Source organism: Tursiops truncatus, chromosome 9 (assembly GCF_011762595.2).
Source record: "Tursiops truncatus isolate mTurTru1 chromosome 9, mTurTru1.mat.Y, whole genome shotgun sequence".
Taxonomy (NCBI): domain Eukaryota; kingdom Metazoa; phylum Chordata; class Mammalia; order Artiodactyla; family Delphinidae; genus Tursiops; species Tursiops truncatus.
Genome location: NC_047042.1, coordinates 23,610,474 through 23,634,235, shown reverse-complemented (window position 1 = coordinate 23,634,235; position 23,762 = coordinate 23,610,474). Strand labels below are relative to the sequence as shown.

The 23,762-nt window shown below is 35.2% G+C and overlaps 1 protein-coding gene across 1 annotated transcript in view; it reads left to right on the top strand.

Annotated features, from left to right (window-relative positions):
• The window catches only part of SEMA3C (semaphorin 3C), a 187,576-nt gene that overhangs the window by 160,018 nt on the left and 3,796 nt on the right, over positions 1-23,762 (top strand). The window contains exons 14-17 of the mRNA XM_019940507.3: positions 1,677-1,718; positions 5,025-5,182; positions 18,675-18,742; positions 20,868-20,998. Coding sequence (XP_019796066.1) covers positions 1,677-1,718; positions 5,025-5,182; positions 18,675-18,742; positions 20,868-20,998 — 399 coding nt within the window. The remainder of the gene's footprint in view (positions 1-1,676; positions 1,719-5,024; positions 5,183-18,674; positions 18,743-20,867; positions 20,999-23,762) is intronic.

Below are 23,762 nucleotides of genomic sequence, written 5' to 3'. Positions count from 1 at the left end.
ATTAACCAAAACTGCATTTTACGTATAATATATATATAATATATTTCTTCTCATTCAATTCAATAGGGACAACTTGGATGGCCAAAATAGTATAAAGTACCTTATTCAGTAGTTTTCTTGAAAATAGCAAAAAGGCCGTATTGCAGCACTCCATTTTTAATTCTGAAATATATTTTTTTGATAATAAGGAAACATTAATTAAGTGAGTTTGACACAAACATTAATTAAGTGAGTTTGATAATAAGGAAACATTAATTGAGTTTTACATATGTTCTATGGAAAGGTCGTAGAAATGAGAGTTATTCTGATCATGTGCTAACTACTTATGAGTTATGCTGGTGTTATATCATAAAGAATAAACTCTCAGTGGAAAAATGGAGTCAGTCAAAATGCATGTTGGGGGACATCAACCCAAGAGAGACTAAAGAAGTTTGAGCTTCCTTCTGGATGCGTGTGCCAGTGATTGATATGGCTAAATTGAGAGAAACAGTTACCAAATACAGTTACTGTCTTCAGCATGGTGTTTGTGTCACATTTTCTGAGGTGAGGTGAAAATAATTGGGTGTGTATGATATACTGTGATGGGCACTTGAGGAAATAATACATTTAAACTGAAATAAATTCCTTAGCTAAGTGTTACACTGATATACTGCAGGAAACTCAATGTAAAAACCAGGCACTTTGTTTTTAAAGAGCGCAGAACCATAATATATTTTTTAATCCTCTGTTCAGAATATTTTCTGAAAATATGTCCAACTTCCCTAAACTTAATTTGAATTGGAGGTACAACTATTAGTAGTTGCCTAGGTGGATATAAATTGCAAAACTTGTTTTGTATGTGTGTATATTTCTGAATGAATGTCATGATCTGTTGCAACTGAGTATTTAAAGATATCACCATTTTCTTTTTAAAATGTTTGTAGGAACACACAACTCCAGAAAGTGAAATAATTATGGGCACAGTTGACTTTGACAGTGTGTTGTCACTTGACTTATTCAAATAAAACTTCACACATCTTTATCAGGTTATCACGACTCTAATTTTTAATCTTTAAAAGGAACTAATAATGTTTAAGAAGTAAAGTTAAGAATAGAGGAACTTTCAGAAAGGATGACTATTTCAGATAACTCTTAGGTTCTTTCACTAATTCACATTTATCAAAAGAGGACCTTACCTAACAATATTTCTTTGTATTCAACAAAGAGAATAAGTATGGCTCAGGCAAATACTTCTTGGCATAGCAACATTTGGCAGCTGAACAATAGTATCTTATGCAAAGTGCTGTGTTGAGGAGGGGTACCATTCCACAGCCCCCCACCCCAAGTACCCAGATCCAATCCTGAGTTATGCGCTGTGTTCAATATTCCAAGATACAGTTTTTTCAGTTTTCTGAAATTTCTCAAATTTTCATTTTTTTCTAATGACTATATTGATAGATGTGTTATAATTGCCACTTTTTTTAGTTTAGGCCTATATTTGTGTAACAAATCTGTCCTTATTCCAAGCAGAGGAAATGTACTTTATAGACAATTACTGCTAAACTTTGAAACTATATGTGCATATAGAGAGAAATGATGATTTCTTGAATTTTAACAGAAACAAGAAAAGTTTTTGAATGTAAAATCTGTTTTAAGGATTATTTGAGCAACTAACAATGTTTTTCTAACTTTTTTAGAATCGTGCTCCTGTAACAACAATGAAAATTTCATCCAAAAAGGTAAAAACAACCCCATTTTTATTTTCTTTGTATATAAAAATTTTACTGTTGTGGAAGAATGTATTTTATAATTTCTGAAAATTTAATTTTACTATTAGCAAAATAATTAATACTGTTCATAGTATACCACACACTTAATTTTGATATGGAATTTAGCTTTAGTGGAAGACAAAATAGGCTTATTTTTGTACAGAAGTTCATCAGAGTAGAATATATATATATATATATATATATATATATGCAGCAAGATATTCCAACATTTGTATATCCTCTATTCTCAAATATTTTAGTGTATGAAGCCAACCAAAATAAAAATAATCTTTCTGAAGGAAGAATTTAGCATAATGTTTGGGCTACTGTAGCATCACGAACCTTCTCAGGGACTTGGAATGAGTAATCAATCCTCTTTTGAGTTCCTGTTGCTGTCACATGTTTGAAATATGCAGTACATTCTTTTATGCTTATTTCTAAGGAAGTGCTATTTTATAGGGTTTACATGTCATTTAAAAAATCTGAATGTCTCAAATCTAAGCCATATCAGGGTTCAGGATCTGGGGAATAAATGTTTTACTATGATTATCAGAAATGTTTGATCTTCTAATTTGTGCCTTCACATGCAAATACACAATGATCATGGAGAGGAAAAGCCCAATTCCAATCTCTACATGTGCAAAACATGCACCTCTCCAGACCCCAAAGTTGCTATCTCTAAAACAAAAGTTCTAAGGGGCAGAGCAGTATAGTCAAAAATGGGGTAGGCTTCAGAATGGGACTGACATGCATTTGAACCCCAATGTCACCTTAAATTATAAACAAATTATTTTACTTCACTGACCTAAATTTCTGCCTCTGCAAGGTAATGCTTTCTCACAAATGAGTTAACTTATATAAATGACCTAAAACAAAGTGGGTCTTCGGTAACTGCTGTTTGTAAGAGCCTAAGACTTATTTTTCTTGGAATATGGAATAAAGGTTTTATGTGTTGGCATAACTGATGATATAACTTTAGTGTTCTTCACCATATTTGGTCTGTTACAGATAAAGAAGTATTCCACAGTTAGTCTCGTACTCTTTTCACTTGACTAAATTTTATGAAGAAAAATAAATAGGGTACAAGGGAGCTAAAGATCTCATCTGTAAAAATGTTTGTATGGTGCATAACAAACATTTTCCCAAGTAACCAGAAGCCATTTGTCATTTTCCCCAGTGTCCTAGGGAGCTGATCCCAAGTCAGAATTGTCTTTGAAGTCAGCATGGAATCCCTTTGTTTACAGTAGTTTAATGGAAGGAGAAAGTATCAGAGCAAGAACCAAAATGGACACAAAGCCATTTGTGTGACATAGTAGTACAGTATACAATTATAGGTTTCAGCTCATAATTCAACTGGTGAACTTGTAATACACAATCCATTCCATTAAATTGCAGTGTACAGCACAAACATACACTGGAAAGACTGAGTATTAAATTTGTTTCAACATCTTACATTGTAGGTAATTTAAAATGTTTAATTAAAGCAATTAGATTCAGGGCAAGGTAATTGTTTGATTTGGGGGAGAATTCACTTACACAACTACGTATTGCATTATTTTTTCAGTGTGAAAGAACTACAAATTGCCAATGGTATTTTATATATATTTAAATTCCACGAATTTAGTACCTTCTCTAATGCTCAAACTAAAAATTTTACTTTTCATTTTATGCTCCTTTATTCTCTAATTTATCCTTGCATTCCATATAGCAGAAAATAGATTAATAAAAAAGGTAATTTCTAGAATGGAATTACCTGTATCCTTTCCTCAAATAAACAAGTTTCCTTGAAATATTTTAATGAGGTTGATGCATTCACTGTATTACTTATTAATGTACTCAATGAACATTTATTTCAAATATTTCTAGAGAAATGATTATCGTCAAAACATGCAGTTGTTTTCTTATAGCTTGAATGTCTCAAATGGGGATCAGTAATTTTCAGCCTATTTTCTGAAAAATTCATTGATCTGAATAAAATAATTATTTTATATTACATGTGCTAGTCTGAGATGTGATTCAAATGATTAATTAGAATTGAAAATGTGTAAATTGCTAGCTTGTTCATTGGTAGTTTACTAATACTATTGCTTAATATTCATTAAGCGTTTAGGTGCCAGAAACTATTCTAAGCATTTTATGTGGAGTTAGCCCTTATATTTAGTTCTTACATAAAATCTATAGAGTAAGTGCTATATTGTCTCAGTCTTACCAAAGAGAAAGCTGAGATTCAGAAAAGTTAACCAGCAAATTTGTGGTAGCTGGGATCTGAATCTCAGAGATGTGCCTCCAGAACCTGATAGACCAATGGTGCCCTCACTGATTTAATTTTAAATCTACATATAATTTTTAAATTTATATATAATTTTTAAATATAATTTATATATAATATTTAAATTTATATATAATTTCTAAATTTATATACATACAGACACACACACATATGTGTGCACATGTGCATGTATTCAAGTTCCAGCTTAGAAATTCTATGTTAACTTGAATTACATATTATCAGTCCTTTGTAAAATAAGGACTGTGAATTAGAAACATCCCTTCAACTCCTGAGAACGGCTTTATGCACAGCTAAAAGAGTTGGAGAAATATCATAATAAGCTCTTGCCACTGTACAAATGAAGGAGGATGAAATCTTTATTTATGACTTAGGCTGCTGAAGATCTTGGGATCATACAGAAAGTTTAAAACATGTCTAAATATAAATACTTACAGTCTTCTAAATAATGTTAAAATTGCTCTCGGTAATAAGTCACTTTCAAAGGCATGTGAAATTTTTTTTAATCTAATATTTTTATCTAATATTTACCATCTATTTTTTCTAAACATAAAAGTGCCCTTTATTTTAGACTCTACTTTTTCAAATTTACAAGGTAATGGTTTGCCAGACTTGAAGAATAAGAAAGCTGCCTTGTGCTTTGCCAAGAGACAGCATTCAAAGAAAAAAAGGCAAACATCATAATTTAGATCTGTAATACATTAGCTCAAATCTGAGAGAACAATGAATCCCAATGTCTAAAATACATTACCATTCTACATGGTGTTCTGAACTTTTTTTTTAAACAGGAAAGTGGTAATGTTATAGGCATATTAACGTAGGAAAATTCTATTTATTTTGGCTTTATACCCTTCTGTACTTTGCTTCTTGTTTTTAGTCTATTTCAAAATGAATCCAAGGGTTTGTGGGCATATATTATATTGTGTTCCTGCTGGAAGTCCACTTTTAACTTCCACATCTGAAATAAATCACCATCATTCTTCTAATAGCAACAGTTGTATGTGAGCTCCAATGAAGGACTTTCCCAAGTATCTCTGCATCGCTGCCACATCTACGGTACAGCCTGTGCTGACTGCTGCCTGGCAAGAGACCCTTACTGCGCCTGGGATGGCCATGCTTGCTCTAGGTTCTATCCAACCGGGAAACGGTGAGTATTAATATTCAGCTGAAAATCAAAATTGACATCATCAGACAATTAAGCAATGCTCCACATTATTAAAATCAGCTCTATTGCAGTACTCTGTAAAATGATACTAAAAGTAGTAGCTAAGTTTAGCACCATATGTAGTCTTTGAATAAAGAAAATGGCCATTCATAGAAAACAAACTTATGGTTACCAAGGGAGACAGAGGGGTGGGGGTTGGGAGGAGATAAATTAGGAGTTTGGGATTAACATATTTAAAAAAACAGCAACAACAAAACAGAAAATGGCCCTGCTTTATAACTTGAGATTCTCACAGACATATTAGAATGCAGTACTTTGGAAAAATTCCTTTCTCCTTTTAACGTTCCTCTGCAACACAATCCGCACCTCAAATATTTCAAGCAGCATTTAACTCTCACATTACCTAATTTTTATCTTTTTTGTTTTATATGCTTCAGATATCCTTAAATCTAACTTTCCTAGGATTTCCCTGGCCGCTTAATTCCCCTGTAATCAAATGCTTGTCCTACTTCAGGCAACAGGAGCATCGCTCCAGAATGGGTACCTTGAACACTTTCAAAACCTTGATGACCATGCTTTACCCCTTAGAATGGTGAGTGCATGATTGCTGGTTAGATTAAGAGGTTAAGGCAGTCTGAGGCATAGTGCCTTTTATCCAAGAGAAGACTTAGGCAGGAAACTCTGAACCAACTTGCACCAAGTTGGAAGGAAACACGAGTAGTGAAATTATAAAACAAAGAATAAGCAGAATTTAGGTTTAACTAAGGTCACAGCTATTTCCAGTCAAAATTTGATATGGGTCATGATGGGTGACAGGAGGAAAACCTATAAAACACAGGTCATCAGGAGAGAGCAAATAGGACCAGCCTTGAGCACCAGTGATATTTCAAATAAAATCACTGGGGTGATGGTGTTTTATACCTCCTTTATTCTCTGTTAAAGATATAGGCCTGGGCTTCCCTGGTGGCGCAGTGGTTGAGAGTCCGCCTGCCGATGCAGGGGACACGGGTTCATGCCCCGGTCCAGGAAGATCCCACATGCCACGGAGCAGCTGGGCCCGTGAGCTGTGGCTGCTGAGCCTGCACATCCGGAGCCTGTGCTCCTCAATGGGAGAGGCCACAACAGTGAGAGGCCCGCATACCACAAAACAAACAAACAACAACAAAAAAGATATAGGCCTTTAAGGACTTGACAGATTAAAACAACCCTAGCACTTCTGCATATCAAGATTATTCTGATCTTTTTATCTATTACTTCAATAAATTTGTATCATGAGACAATTATTTGCCAGGCAGTATTCTAGAGCTAGGCATATAACAGGAAAAAAACTAACAACAAAAGGACAAAAATCTCTGCCTTGAGGGATAATAAGTTCTAGAGGGGGAATACAGACAATTAACAAATAAAGAAAGAAACCCTCCAGTACATCAAATAATGATAAGGCCTATAACTTTTAAAAGAGCAGGGAAAGGAGATAGGGCATGTGGAAGCAGGAGATTGCATTGTTAAATGGGTGGGCAGGGGAGGCCTTACTGAAGGTATATTTGAACAAAGGCTTGAATGTGATGATGAATGATACCATGAGGTGATACCACCATTATTCAGGAGAACAGCATTTCGGAGAGAGGGGCCAGAAATCCTTAAAGCTTAAGTGTGCCAGGATTGTCCAAAAAACAACACCAAGACTAATGGGTCAATACTGGAATGAGAAAAAAAAAAGGGTAGGGAGAAAAAAAAAGTGTAGGAAGAAAAGGGATCAGAATGCCAGATGACGTAGGACTTAGTAAATCATTGAAGGTCCTTTATTTAGAGTTAAATGGGAAACTGCTGAGAGTTTTTGTGCTCAGGAGTGATATTATTTGACTTTTGGTTTACAAAGATCGTCTGGTTGGGTTTGGCTGTGATTGAGGTCTTGAGATGGGAAGAAGATGTGGGAAAGAAGAAATAGAAGCTGCAAGGCAGTTAGGCTACTAACTAATGATCCAAGTGAGATACAATGTTGGCTTGCAAAGGGATGATAGAAGTGGAGGTAGCCAAAAGTGGTCTGATTCTGGATAGGGTTCAAGGGTTCACAGAATCTGCTGACATATTACATGTAGGGATGTTAGAGAAATAGAGGACTCAAAAATGAGCAAGTTTTCAGAACTGAGCATCAGAAGTATGTACATGTCATTTCCTGAGAAAGAGAAGACTGTGGAAGGAGCAGGTTTGTGGAGAGAAAGATAATGTTAAGTTAATGCTGCCTATGAGATATTCAAGTGGAGATGTTGTGTAGGCAATTAGAAATATGAATCTGGAGTAGGGAAAAGTGGCCTGGATAATTTCAAAGTCTACAGATTAAAGGTAACCCCTATCAAAATTCCAATGACATTTTTCACAGAAATAGAACACGCAATCCTAAAGTTTGTATGGAACCACAAAAGACCCTGAATATCCACAGGAATCTTGAGGAAGAAGAAAAAGCTGGTTGAATCATGCTCCCTGACTTTAGACTATACTACAAAACTAGAATAATCAGAACAGTATGGCATTGGCATAAAAACAGGCACATAGATCAAGGGAAGAGACAAGAGAGCCCAGAAACAAACCCAAGCATATATACTCAATTAATTTACAACCAAGGAGCCAAAAATATACAATGTGGAATGGACAGGCACGTCAATAAATAGTATTGAGAAAACTAGACAGCCACATGCAAAAGAATGAAACTAGACTACTCTCGTATACCACACCCAAATATTTACTCAAAATGAACTGAAGACTTGAACATAAGACGTGAAACCACAAAACTCCTGAAAGAAAATGTAGGTAGTAAGCTCCTTGATATGTCTTGGTGATTAGTTCTTGGATCTGACTCCAAAAGCAAAAGTAACGAAAGCAAGAATAAACAAGTGGGACTATATCAAACTAAAATGCTTCTGCACAGCAAAGAAATCCATCAACAAAATGAAAAGGCAACCTTCTGAATGGGAGAAAATATTTGCAAAACATATATCCTATAAGGGGTTATTATCCAAAATGTATAAAGAGGAGGCGGAGTCAAGATGGCCGTGTGCGAAGATGCAGAGTTAGTGTCTCCCCACAACTAGGGCACCTGCTGGCCACTGGTGGGGGACTCTGATGCTGAAAGAGATGGGAGGAACCCCAAAGTGAACCAGCAGGACGTAGCGGGACTGAGGGGATAGAAGAAGTGGAAGCCAGATAGGATCTGTGCCCCTGAGGCCAGGGAGATCAGGAGAGGCAGGCAGGAGGGGCCCTCCCAGACCAGAGGAGCAGGAGACGAGAGGATGGCATTTCCCTGCCCACTCATGCCCAAGAAGCCTGCTGGGATCCCAGGTGAGGTCCCCCGCCCTCTGAGAACAGGGGTGGGGGGCACACCTGGGCCCCTTCTGTTCCATTGAGCCTAAGCCCCACACCCCCACAGCCCCCAGGGCCTTTTCCAGCCTTGGCTGTGGAAGGCAGGGCCTAAGCAAGGGCAAGGTTTGGCCCCACCCACCGCCCAAACCTCGCCCTTGCTTAGGCCCTGCCTTCCACAGCCAAGGCCTTCCCCCCCGCTTTTTCTTCTTTTCCCTCCTCCTCTTTTTTACTATTGTGGTACTAATGTACCTTCCAGTTGTTGATTCATCTATATTTTTACTTTTATATTCTTCCTAACATATCTGTTAGTTTCCTAGTCTAATTTTATTTTTTACTTTGCTATTCTTTTTTTTTTTTTTTTTTTTTTTTGCCGCCCCAGGTGGTTTGCGGGATCTTGGTTCACAAACCCAGGGTTGGGCCAAAGCTCATGCAGTGGGAGCTCTGAGTCCGAACAACTGGACTAACAGAGAACCTCAGATCCTAGGGAATATTCATCAGAGTGAGGTCTCGCAGAGTTCCTTGTCTCAGCACCAAGACCCAGCTCTACCCAATAGCCGAAAAACTCCAGTGTTGGAAGCCTCAGGCCAAACAACCAGTAAGATAGGAACACAATCCCACTCATAAAAAAAAAAAAAAATGACACAGCAAAAAAATGTCACAAATGAAGGAGCAAGGTAAAAATCTACAAGACCAAATAAATGAAGAGGAAATAGGCAATCTACCTGAAAAAGAATTCAGAGTAATGATAGTAAAGATGATCCAGAATCTCAGAAATAGAATGGAGGCACGGATTGAGAAAATACAAGCAATGTTTAACAAAGATCTAGAAGAACTAAAGAACAAACAAACAGAGATGAACAACACAATAACTGAATTGAAAAATGCACTAGAAGGAATCAATAACGGAATAACTGAGGCAGAAGAATGAATAAGTGATCTGAAAGACAAAATTGTGGAAATAACTTCCAAGGAGCAGAATAAAGAAAAAAGAATGAAAAGAATTGAAGACAATCTCAGAGACCTCCAGGACAGCACTAAACACACCAACATTCAAATTATAAGGGTCCCAGAAGAAGAAAAAAAAAAGAAAGGGTCTGAGAAAATATTTGAAGAGATTATAGTTGAAAACTTCCCTAACATGGGAAAGATAATAGTCACCCAAGTCCAGGAAGCACAGAGACTCCCATACAGGATAAACCCTAGGAAAGATACACCAAGACATATATTAATCAAACTAACAAAAATTAAATTCAAAGAAAAAATATTAAAAGCAGCAAGGAAAAAACAAAAAAACAACATACAAAGGAATCCCCATAAGGTTATCAGCTCATTTTTCAGCGGAAACTCTGCAGGACAGAAGGGAGTGGCAGGATATACTTAAAGTGATGAGAGAGAAAAACCTACAATCAAGATTACTCTACCCAGCAAGGATCTCCTTCAGATTCGATGCAGAAGTGAAAAGCTTTTCAGAAAAGCAAAAGCTAAGAGAATTCAGCACCACGAAACCAGCTTTAGAACAAATGCTAAAGAAACTTCTCTGAGCAGGAAACACAAGAAAAGAAAAAGACCCACAAAAACAAACCCAAAACAATTAAGAAAATGGTCATAGGAACATATGTATCGATAATAACCTTGAATGTAAATGGATTAAATGACCCAACCAAAAGACACAGATTGGCTGAATGGATACAAAAACAAGACCCATATATATGCTGTCTACAAGAGACCCACTTCAGACCTAGGGACACAAACAGACTGAAAGTGAAGAGATGGAAAAAGATATTCCATGAAAATGGAAATCAAAAGAAAGCTGGAGTAGCAATACTCATATCAGATAAAATATACTTTACAATAAAGACTGTTACAAAGAGATAAGGAGGGACACTACATAATGATCAAAGGATCAATCCAAGAAGAAGATATAACAATTATAAATGTTTATGCACCCAACATAGGAGCACCTCAATACTTAAGGCAAATGCTTAACAACCATGAAAGGAGAAATCAACAGTAACACAATAATAGTAAGGGACTTTAACACCCCACTTACACCAACGGACAGATCATCCAAACAGAAAATAAATAAGGAAATACAAGCTTTAAATGACACAATAGACCAGATAGATCTAGCTGATATTTATAGAACATTCCACCCAAAAGTGGCAGAATACACTTTCTTCTCAAGTGCACATAGAACATTGTCCAGGATAGATCACATCTTGGGTCTCAAATCAAGACTTGGAAAATTTAAGAAAATTGAAATCATATCAAGCATCTTTTCTGACCACAATGCTATGAGATTGGAAATCAATTACAGGAAAAAAATGTAAAAAACACAAATACATGGAGACTAAACAGTGCGCTACTAAATAACCAAGAGATTACTGAAGAAATCAAAGAAGAAATTAAAAAATACATAGAAACCAATGATAATGAAAACACGACAACCCAAAACCTATGGGCCACAGCAAAAGCAGTTCTAAGAGGGAAGTTTATAGCAATACAATCTCACCTCAAGAAACAAGAAAAATCTCAAATAAACAATTTAACCTTACACTTAAAACAACTAGAGAGAGAAGAACAAAGAAAACCTAAAGTCAGTAGAAGGAAAGAAATCATAAAGATCAGATCAGAAATAAATGAAATAGAAATGAAGAAAACAATAGCAAAGATCAATAAAACTAAAAGTTGGTTCTCTGAGAAGATAAACAAAATTGATAAACCCTTAACTAGACTCATCAAGAAAAAAATGGAGAGGAAGTAAGTCAATAAAAATAGAAGTGAAAAAGGAGAAATCACAACTGACACTGCAGAAATACAAAGGATTATAGAGACTACTACAAACAACTATATGCCAATAAAATGAACAGCCACAAGGAAATGGACAAATTCTTGGAAAGGTACAATTTTCCAAGACTGAACCAGGAAGAATAAGAAAATATAAACAGAACTATCACAAGTAATGAAATTGAAACCGTAATTAAAAATCTTCCAACAAACAAAAGTCCAGGACCCGATGGCTTCACAGGAGAATTCTATCAAACTTTTAGAGAAGAGCTAACACCTGTCCTTCTCAAACTCTTCCAAAAAATTGCAGAGGGAGAAACACTCCCAAATTCATTCTATGAAGCCACCATCACCCTGATACAAAACCAGAAAAAGATATCACAAAAAAAGAAAATTATAGACCAATATCACTGATGAACATAGATGCAAAAATCCTGGACAAAATACTAGAAAACAGAATCCAATAACACATTAAATGGATCATACACCATGATCAAGTGGGATTTATCACAGGGATACAAGGATTCTTCAATATACGCAAATCAATCAATGTGATACACCACATTAACAAATTAAGGAATAAAAACCATATGATCATGTCAATAGATGCAGTAAAAGCTTTTGACACAATTCAACATCATTTATGATAAATGCTGTCCAGAAAATGGGCATAGAGGGAACCTACCTCAACATAATAAAGGCCATATATGACAAACCCACAGCAAACATCATACTCAATGGTGAAAAACTGAAAGCATTTCCACTAAGATCAGGTATGAGATAAAGGTGTCCACTGTCATCACTCTTATTCAACATAGTTTTGGAAGTCCCAGCCACAGCAATCGGAGAAGAAAAAGAAATAAAAGGAATACAAATTGGAAAAGAAGAAGTAAAACTGTTACTGTTTGCTGATGACGTGATACTATACATAGAAAATCCTAAAGATGCCACCAGAAAACTACTAGAACTAATCATGAATCTGCTAAGATTGCAGGATACAAAATTAATGCACAGAAATCTCTGGCATTCTTATACACCAACAATGAAAAATCAGAAAGAGAAATTAAGGAAACAATCCCATTCATCATTGCAACAAAAAGAATAAAATACCTAGGAATAAACTGCCTAAGGAGGCAAAAGACTTGTACTCAGAAAACTATAAAACACTGAAGAAAGAAATCAAAGATGACAAAAACAAATGGAGAAATATACCATGTTCTTGGATTGGAAGAATCAATATTATGAAAATGACTGTACTATCCAAAGCAATCTACAGATTCAATGCAATCCCTATCGAACTACCAATGGCATTCTTCACAGAATTAGAACAAAAATTTTTACAATTTGTATGGAAACAGAAAAGACCCTGAATAGCCAAAGCAATCTTGAGAAAGAAAAAGGGAGTTGGAGGAATCAGGCTCCCTGACTTCAAACTATACCACGAAGCTACAGCAATCAAGACAGTATGGTACTGGCACAAAAACAGAAACATAGATCAATGGAACAAGATAGAAAGCCCAGAGATAAACCCATGTACCTATGGTCAACTAGTCTATGACAAAGGAAGCAAGGATATACAACGGAGAAAAGACAGTCTCTTCAATAAGTGGTGCTGGGGAAACTGGAAAGCTACATGTAAAAGAATGAAATTAGAACACTCCCTAACACCATACACAATAATAAACTCAAAATGGATTAAAGACTTAAATGTAAGACCAGATACTATAAAACTCTTAGGGAAAACATAGGAAAAACACTCTTTGACATAAACCACAGCAAGATCTTTTTTGACACACCTCCTAGAGTAATGGAAATAAAAACAAAAATAAACAAATGGGACCTAATGAAACTTAAAAGCTTTTGCACAGCAAAGGAAACTATAAACAAGACAAAAAGAGAACGCTCAGAATGGGAGAAAATATTTGCAAATGAAACAACAGACAAACGAGTAATCTCCAAAATATACAAACAGCTCATGGAGCTCAATATCAAAAAACAAACAATCCAGTTAAAAAATTGGCGGAAGACCTAAATAGACATTTCTCCAAGGAAGACATACAGATGGCCAAGAGGCACATGGAACGATGTTCAACATCACTAATTATTAGAGAAGTGCAAATCAAAACTACAATGGGGTATCACCTCACACTGGTTAGAATGGGCATCATCAGAAAATCTACAAACAACAAATGGTGGAGAGAGTGTAGAGAAAAGGGAACCCTCCTGCACTGCTGGTGGGAATGTAAACTGATACAGCCACTATGGAGAACAGTATGGGGGTTCCTTACAATACTAAAAATAGAACCACCATATGACCCAGCAATCCCACTACTGGGCATATACCCTGAGAAAACCATAATTCAAAAAGAGACATGTACCACAATGTTCATTGCAGCTCTATTTACAATAGCCAGGACATGGAAGCAACCTACATGTCCATCCACAGATGAATGGATAAGAAGATGTGGCACATATATACAATGGAATATTACTCAGCCATAAAAAGAAATGAAATTGAATTATTTGTAGTGAGGTGGATGGACCTAGAGTCTGTCATATAGAGTGAAGCAAGTCAGAAAGAGAAAAACAAATACCTTATGTTAACGTATATATGTGGAATCGAAAAAAAAAAAAAAGGTACTGATGAACCTAGTTTCAGGACAGAAATAAAGAAGTAGATAGAAAATGGACTTAAGGACATGGGGTCAGAGGGCGAAGCTGGGGCGACGTGAGAATAGCATCAACATATATACACTACCGAATGTGAAATAGTTGGCTGATGGGAAGCAGCAGCATAGCACAAGGAGATCGGCTCAGTGCTTTGCAATGACCTAGAGGGGGTGGGATAGGGAAGAGGGGTGGGAGCCTCAAGAGGAAGGGGATATGGGGACATGTGTATGCATATGGCTTATTCGCTTTTTTGTGCAACAGAAACTAACACAGTATTGTGAAGCAATTATACTCCAATAAAGATCTATTAAAAAAAAGTATAAAGAATTCATACCACTCAATAGCAAAAATACAAATAATTTGATTAAAAATGGTCAGAAGATCTGAACAGACATTTTCCAAGGAGACATACAGATAAACAAGGGGCACATGAAAAGATGTTCAGAATCACTAATCATTAGAGAAATGCAAATCAAAAACCACAGTGAGTTATCACCTCATACCTGTTAGAATGGCTATCATCAAAAAGTCAAAAAATAACGAGTGTTACCGTGCATGTGGAAGAAAGGGAACCCTTGTGAACTGTTGATGTGAATGTAAATTGGTGCACCCACTATGGCAAAGTGTATAGGTTCCCGAAAAAAATAAAAATAGAACTACCATGCAATCCAACAATTCCACTTGTGGGTACTTATCCAAAGAAAACAAAAACACTAATTCAAAAAGATATATGCTCCCACATGCTTATTGCAACATTATTTTCAATAGCAAACACATGAAAACAACCCAAGTGTCCATCAGTGGATGAATGAATAAAGAAGATATGGTAGATAGATAGATAGATAGATAGATTGATAGGTACATACTTACATACACACACACAATGGAGTACTCTTCAGCCATAAAAAATGATGGAATCTTGCCATTTCTGACAACATGGTTGGACCTTGAGGGCATTATGCTAAGGAAAATAAGTCAGACAGAGAAAGACAAATACTGTGTGATCTCACTTTTATGTGGAATTTTAAAAACAACAACAAAAGGGAGCTCATAGATACAGAGAACAGATTTGTGGTTGCCAGAGGTAGGGGTGGTGGTGGTGGGAAAAATGGGCAAAAGGGGGTCAGAAGGTACAGACTTCCAGTTACAAAATAATTGTCATGGGTATGTAAGGTAAAGCATGGTGACTGCTTACTAATACTGTAGTGCATATTTGAAAGTTGCTAGGAGAGTAGATCTTAAAGTCCTCATCATAGGAAAAAAAAACCCTTTTGTAATTGACTATGTAAGGTGACAGATGTTAACTAGACTTACTGTGGTGATCATTTTGCAATATATATAAATATGAAACTGTACACCTGAAACTAATATAATGTTATATGTCAATTATACCACAGTTTTTCAAGTACAGATAGGAAAAAAAACATGTATCATGGGCTGAAAAAGAAACTAAGGATTTAAGGAGCTATCTTGATACCTCTAGCAGTGTCTTAATTCTATCACAGAGATCCAAAGAAATACTGTATATATATATATATATATATACACACACATATATATATATATATATATCCATTCTAATAGGTGTGAGGTGATATCTTATTGTGGTTTTGATTTGTGTGTGTGTGTGTGTACATATACACACATATATAAGGTATTCCTTGGCCTACGCTTACCTGTCTTTGGCTAGCATACTGGGAGTTTCATTAAAACTATCTATATGGGCTTCCCTGGTGGTGCAGTGGTTGAGAGTCTGCCTGCCGATGCAGGGGACTCGGGTTCGTGCCCCGGTCTGGGAAGATCCCACGTGCCGCAGAGTGGCTAGGCCTGTGAGCCATGGCTGCTGAGCCTGTACGTCTGGAGCCTGTGCTTCACAACAGGAGAGGCCATAACAGTGAGAGGCCCGCGTACCGCAAAACAAACAAACAACAACAACAAAAAACTATCTATACTATTTAAATTCTCCAAATTATTCCCAAACTTTTTTAAGCATACAGTTATAGTGAATACAAAACATGTTTGCTGCATGAATTATTTCCCAAATTCCCATATGTAGCATTTGTTTTCTTTAGAGATTAAATAGTAATATGAAAATGATCATTTGGAGTATTTTTCATTTTCTTTAATAGTGTTAACTTACCTGGTTTTATTTCGGTTGCACTATCTAACTGGAACACAAGGATCATGTAGAGGAATTCATAGGAATGAAAAACAAAAACATGTTCTTTGTATGGAAACAAAGAAGTACAGTTACACTTGGAAGTCAATGGAGGTTATATTTTGACATAATAGAGTTTTTAAGTATCATTGGCTCGGTAGTTTCTCTTTTTTAAAAAAAGTTTTTTCATAGTAAACAACATAAGCATTTTTCCTCTTCACCCTCAACTACCTTTATTTGTGCATCTGTATCAAATATTACAATTTAATCTCAAATGTTATTTATTATGGATTCAGACATGAAGTTGGAAACTTTAAGACAAGATAATCAGTTCACACTTAAAGTAAATATCTGCTTTTTTACACAAGAAGTAGATGATTTCATTGTTTATCCAAAAGAATAGACTATAATGGCAGAAACATTGGCAACTTGAGCCAAATCCCCAATCCTAGATGCAATATAATATGACTGTCTACCCTCATGCTTTCACAATGCTATACAAATGCCTGAAAGGGAATCGACACATATAGAAAGCTCAGATGGCTGCCTTGTTGTTTTCATCATTTAAGCCAAGCTATAACAATGGTATTTGAATGGTATTTGAATGTCTGGAAGCTATGTGATACTGCAAATTCAGATCGCCCAGCTTGGAGGTTCATGTACTTGAGTAAACCGTAACACAGTGCTGATCACAGGACAATAAGTTTAACCATTGTGAGTGATATTGCTTGTCTAGATGGCTGAAAATGACCTGTTCAGCCATAAGAACTGTCATATGGTTCTCATATAATATACGCTCACAAGTTAGCTGGTAGTAAATAATGCTGTGACTTCAAAATATAGCAAATACAATGCAGTAAAAACCTGACATAGGATCTATTCTAAAATACAGTATTAATCATAATTTCTGAGACAAGAGTGACTTCCACTAGTTTGTGTGTGTGTGATTATAAAGAAATATACAATTGAATAAGCATCATGTGGCTTTTTGGGAGAAACAATACTTAAATGACACAAAAATTGTACTCATATTTTCATAAATAGATGTATATAATCCCTTGATTATTTAAACTATTAACTATTTGCTGTAACCTTAAAATAATTTTTTTCATTATCATTGACTTTGAGGTTCATTTTGCTTTGCAAATTTTATAAACCCAGTGTGATTTTAATATTTCCCTTCTTCTTACTGAATATTTTAATTTATCATTAAGGTTAAAAATATTAAGAGACTTAACTAACCCAATTAAGTGATATGCTTATCCATATATACTTTTCAGCACTGATAATAAACAACTGATCTACCCCTGTACTCCCAATATTCGAAGAGTGTTGCCTTTCTTCTCTCTTATAACCATGTTCATGTCCACGATTCATACCTAAGAGAATTTCAGTTGCTCTATTTTGATTTGTTGCACTATGTAATACAATTGAAGCTAATGTGTAAGTGAATCTAAGACAAGAAATTAAATAGTTTGCAAGTAACTTTAATTTAAATAATGACCAACTGACAAAGGATGTAACTAAATTTTTGAAATGCTTAAGTTGGTGATATGTAACAACTAAATACCCTGAGTGAACCTTGATTGGATCCTGAATAAACTTTAAAAACTTCATAAGGGATATTTTGGGGACAAGTAGTGAAATTTTAATATAAAATGTGTATTATATAGTATTATTAAATAAATATTGATATCTTTAGTATAATAATGATATTGTTCTTATGTAGGGAAATTACTTATTCTTAAAAGACACATACATTTAAGGGTGTAAAATTATCATGTCTGCAACTTATTTTCCAAAGATCTTCATATATGTGCATACACAGTATATACATGACATATACTTGCATATGAGAGAAAAAATAAATATGGCAAAACACGATTTATGAGTCTAGGTATACCATCATTCATTGTATTCATGTATCCACTTTTCTGTAGTCTTGAAATTTTTCAAAATAAAAACGTGAAGGAAAATTCTTATTCTAGTAAATGAAAATTTTTGCTTAGCTTTATACTAAAAATCCATGTTTTCTGTATCTCTTGTTCTGGAAACTTTTTAGTATCTCTGGAAATGGTTTGAAAGCATTGACTTTTGTAAGAGAATTGTACTTATTTAAGAAAAAATTATAAGGAGGAAGATGCTAGTGAGTTTATACTTTGGAGTTATCATCTTAGAAAATTTTCTATGAATGTCTGTAAAATAAAAATTTACAATATTAACTTGGAATCTAGCATTTACCCAGGATGTACACATAATAGGAGGTTCATCTATCACAAGTGGTAGATGGGGAGAGTCTGAATTAATTCAGATTGAAAACAAGGTTAAGTACCCACACTATATTTGAAGCATTGAACAAAAAAATGCAGATAGTCAGACCACCTTTCTTTATGAAAGCTTAGGCAATCAGAAGATTGCAAAATTTAAACTGAAGTCTTTTAAATGTGGTATAATTGGCGATGTTAATTCTATGTCACTTGTATATACTTCTGTGCTTTATAGGAGGAGCCGACGACAAGATGTGAGACATGGAAATCCATTGACTCAATGCAGAGGATTTAATCTAAAAGGTAATTAAAAGTGGTCAAACTTGGTAAAGACTAGCAGTGCTCAGTATCACATTTCAGTAAGGGAAACCTTGTAATAGATTCAAGTATGTCATTTTAAAGAAAGATTCACTCTAAAAAATTAGTGGTATTCATATATGGTAATTAAAAATTAAATATTATTTGTATGTATACTAAGAATTTTGTAAAACAAAAGTCCGGGAACACAGATACTTTGGATATGTTAGTAGGTAAGTCTTTCACAAAGATAGTAATTATAGATTTTCCTAGACATTATTTTCTTTCTGAAGAAAAAAATTTACTTATTTTTTTGTTTACCACTGAAGAAAATATAACATCTTGTTTGTTTGTTTTTTACTGTGTTAAATTACATAACGAAATTTACTATCTTAACCATTTTACAGTGTACAGTTCTGTGGCATTAAGTACATTCACAATGTTGTGCAACCAACACCACAACTTTTTCATCATCCCGAAGTTAAACTCCATAACCATTAAACACTAACTCCCTATTCCCCCTTCCCCAGCTTCTGGCAACCACTGTTCTAATTTCTGTCTCTATGAATCTGAATACTCTAGATATCTCATATAAGTGGAATCATACAATATTTGTCCTTTTGTAAATGGCTTACTTCACTTAGCCTAATGTCTTCTTCAGGTTTCATTCATGTTGTAACATGTGTCAGAATATGTTTTTTCCTGTTTAAGGTGAAAACATAATCCATTGTATGTATAATATATATCGCATTTTGTTTACCCACTCATCCATCAATGAACACTTGCACTGCTTCCAAAAGTTGGCTATTACGAATTATCCTGCTCTGAACATGGGTGTACTTTAGTGCCTTGGTTTTACAGTTTACAACCATTCCATTTACTTCTGGCAGTCCTGCCTTGTATCTTACAATTAATCTAATTCCTTTCTTCCCATCCTGACATGGAGATATTATGTTATTATACTTTTCCCACTGACCCCCTCCCTCCACCTCCACCCCACCAACAGAGGGACCTTCCTCCAGGCTCACCAAGTTGCTACAGAGGTACTGTTGTTAACTGTTAACACTGAGATTCCTGTTGCTAATCTTTTTGAGTCTGAGCATTTTTGTTTTTATTTAAAGAATGAAACTCTTGTCACTAACTACACTAACTACAAGAAGAAAATTGAGACACGTTTTGCTTAATTGTTCCATACATCTAATTGAGGAAATAAAGCCAGGTTACTATTTCTCTGTTTGCTGAGTATTTTATAAAACCGAGTGTCAGTCATAGTGGTAAGAGTATTTGCAGCGGAGGTAATGATGAGCAAACAGCGATGTTGACTTTGTGTCAAAACCTGAGCTAAGTGCTTTTTCATGGATTATTTCAGTGCTCAAGAAATTATTCTTAAGTAAGGTCTATTCCTATTCCCACTTTATGAATGAGAATTCTGCCCATGTCTAAGCTACCACATGATTATACTAAATACTCTTCCTAATTTAAGAATTTCAGTAAAGAATGTCTGAAAATGTCTGTTTTAGAACCAAGTAAAACTGAAGCACAGAGATATTAAATAACTTCTCTAAGGTTACACAGCCAGTAGTGATAAAGTCAAGATTTTACCTCAGCTAAAATCTGATTTCAAAGATCGTTTTCTCAACCATTACATCCCACTGTGGCCACACCTTGCTTTCTGCCTTTTCTGCCTTTCCGAATTTAATCTATACCACACTGAGTATGGAGTTTAAGGGTGGGATGAACTTGGCTTCAGTATTGCCTGGCACTTACTAATTCTTTAACTAGGATATGTTTCCTCATAACTCACAGCCTCAATTTGTTCAGCTATGAAAAGCTGAGAAAATTTAATTCACAAAGATGTTATAATAATTAAATGTTCAAGATGATATTAAGTGTATTCCTTCGTGTAAAGTAATTCTTGAATAAACATTGATTCCCTTATATCTTTCTCTCCTTCCCTTTAGGTTAAACAAACCAGGCAAACAATGTATAATAGTCTGCTTGTTAAATGATTAAGACTGCCTTTGGGGTTTGCCACAGTCGCTCACAATTTTATAGAGAAACAAACATTCAAATAATAGAATATGTTCCAAATTCCATTGTCATCCTCTCTCCTTTTATTTTTGCTCTTCAGCATATAGAAATGCAGCTGAAATTGTTCAGTATGGAGTAAAAAATAACACCACTTTCCTTGAGTGTGTCCCCAAGTCTCCACAGGCATCTATCAAGTGGTTGTTACAGAAAGACGAGGACAGAAGGAAAGAGGTGAGTAACTCAGCAGAGCAGCAATCAGTCAGGGCTTTGGAAAGAGCATTAAATCACCATCCCTCAGTGAGGTTCAGATCAAATGAAAAAGGAAAGACATATGAACATCCTTTAATGTCTCTGGGATGACAAGTGCCACCTTCTTTAAAATGCTTTGTCCATAGAGTTGACGGATTAATTAGAAATCCTTTCTTCCTGCTCACCTTGATAACACAGTGATTAAAACAAGAGCTTGTGCACTCAGATGGGGGTATTGCTGTGAGGAAGCATTTGTAAAAGAAACAAGATGTGTGCAAATCCAGAAGCTAAGTTCTCATACAACAGCTTTGTGTGATTCACAAGATAAAAGGGGCTTTTAAAAAAGTTCAATTTTCCTCAGCAGGAAATGGTAAAGAGCATTTTTCTGCTGTGTGGTAATCTGTTTCCATTGCTTTATTATTCATAACTCCTGGGGTTTTGTTAGGTAATATGTGGAATCACTGTGTATGAGACCATTGCCTTTATTTACTGATATGTAATAAAAACCTCGATTTTCAAATAAAAGGACACTTATATTATTAACCTTTCACTGATTGTAAAGAGCTGCTTTAAAAGGAAAACATTGTAGGGCTTCCCTGGTGGCACAGTGGTTGAGAGTCCGCCTGTCGATGCAGGGGACACGGGTTCGTGCCCCGGTCCGGGAGGATCTCACATGCCGCAGAGCGGCTGGGCCCGTGAGCCATGGCCGCTGAGCCTGCACATCCGGAGCCTGTGCTCCACAACGGGAGAGGCCACAACAGTGAGAGGCCCGCGTACCGCAAAAAAAAAAAAAAAAAAGGAAAACATTGTAAAACAGCATAGAGTGAAATATTATAAATAATGAATTCCATAATATTGATATCACGTTGTCCTGACAAATGAAAGGATAAGAAGAAAAATACATATGTATATATAAACCATTAAAGTAGCCTAGACTGCAGTGGTACTAACAGTACATCATAAAGTCTGATGCAGCAAAGAGAAAATAGAGCCTTCTGCATTTGTGTGTGTTCTATTGTAGACAGTTTCCATACTACATATTAGATTAATGAGGGCTATGTAGAATGGATACAATCCCAAGATGTAGAACACAGGCATTGCATCAAAATTACTGAAACAGATATTGGCTCTTTATGAGAAAATACTTCCCAATTCTCAGACCTGCCTATCCAAAGATGTTATGAGCTGTTTAGGAAATTTTGTGTCCCCTGTCACTGGAATATTAAACCATAGGCTGATGACCACTTGTGTAAGATGAGACATAACTATCAAAGATGAGCTCCATGCACTTCAGGGCCCCTTCTTGCCCCAGATTTCCATGATATAAAATTTTTTTTTTTAGTTTTTTCATTCATAAAAAATTATTATTTGAGACCTATTTTCTTTGCTGTCAAATCTATCATCAAATTAGTCTTGAATTGTCTGTAGTCTAATTAATTTAAAATTATTTTGAATGGATATGAAGCATAAGAATAATTGCCTTGCAAAGTAATCTGGGGTAAAATTCATAAAGTACTATGATGATTATCATACAGAAACGGAATTCTTAGGTTAGAACATGACACGTGGACATGAACCATCCTTCCAGAGAAAGTCTGTATGTGTGTATGTGAATTGGAAATCCAAAACTCAAACGGGGGCTTACCTAACATAGATAACATGCTTTTCTTTTATTCAGTAGAAAGTCCAGTGGAATAGTATATAATGAGTGAATGTAATTTCTATTATGTAAAATTGAAATAAATGAATATATACAGTCTTGAATACATGTCACAGGAATTATCAAATGAAATTTAAAAGGGAATGGATCATAAATTTTATCACTTTTATGGTATTTCTAATGTTCTATTTCAGAAGGTTCAAGAATGTGGAGACTCAAATATGACTATATTGATTTTTCTTCCAATCTCAAAAGACAAAAGAATGCCATAATTTAAGACTATGAAAAAATTAACTCTAATGTAATTACGAAAATCTGTCCAGAATTCAAGCAGATCACAATTCCACTCAGTCTCACTTTAGTTGAATAAACTATTAACATTTAATTAAATTTATCTTAATTCTTCCTTAGTAGTTTAGGCAAACATACACATATTTCTCATATTAATGGTGTGCAAATATTGAACTTTTATTTTGAAAAGTAAGACAAATGGTAAAAAAAAGCTTGCAGAGAAAAATGCAAATAGTTCATATTGAATAGCATAAGTGAAAACTAAAAGCCCTCCTCTTCTCCACATCAATACTTATTCCCACTTCTCAGAGTATAAGGCTGCTAAGAATTATATATTCCTCCAAATAGTCTCCATAATCTTCCTATTTTCCTCTCTCTCTTTCTCTGTCTCTGTCTCTCTGATACATACACACAGACACACAGACACACACACACACACACACTTCATATCAGTACATGTGGAGCTGCCTTATTTTTCTTGGCTGCATAGTATTCCACTGTATGAAAATACCTTAAGTTTTCTGAAGCTATCTACTGGTTACATTATTTCTTGTTTTTCCTCTTATCAAAAACATCATATAAATGAATATCTGCATACTTGTATGAGTATATCTTCTATATAAATTCCTAGAAATAAAATGTCTGCACTGAATATTATATACATGCTAATAGATATTATCAAATTGGCCTCCAAAATTTTTCCCAATTTCACACAAATGGAAAAGGCTTTCTTTTCTATTATTTCTGAATGCATTTCTACATTATTTAAAACTATTTTCAAGGCGCATTTAAACT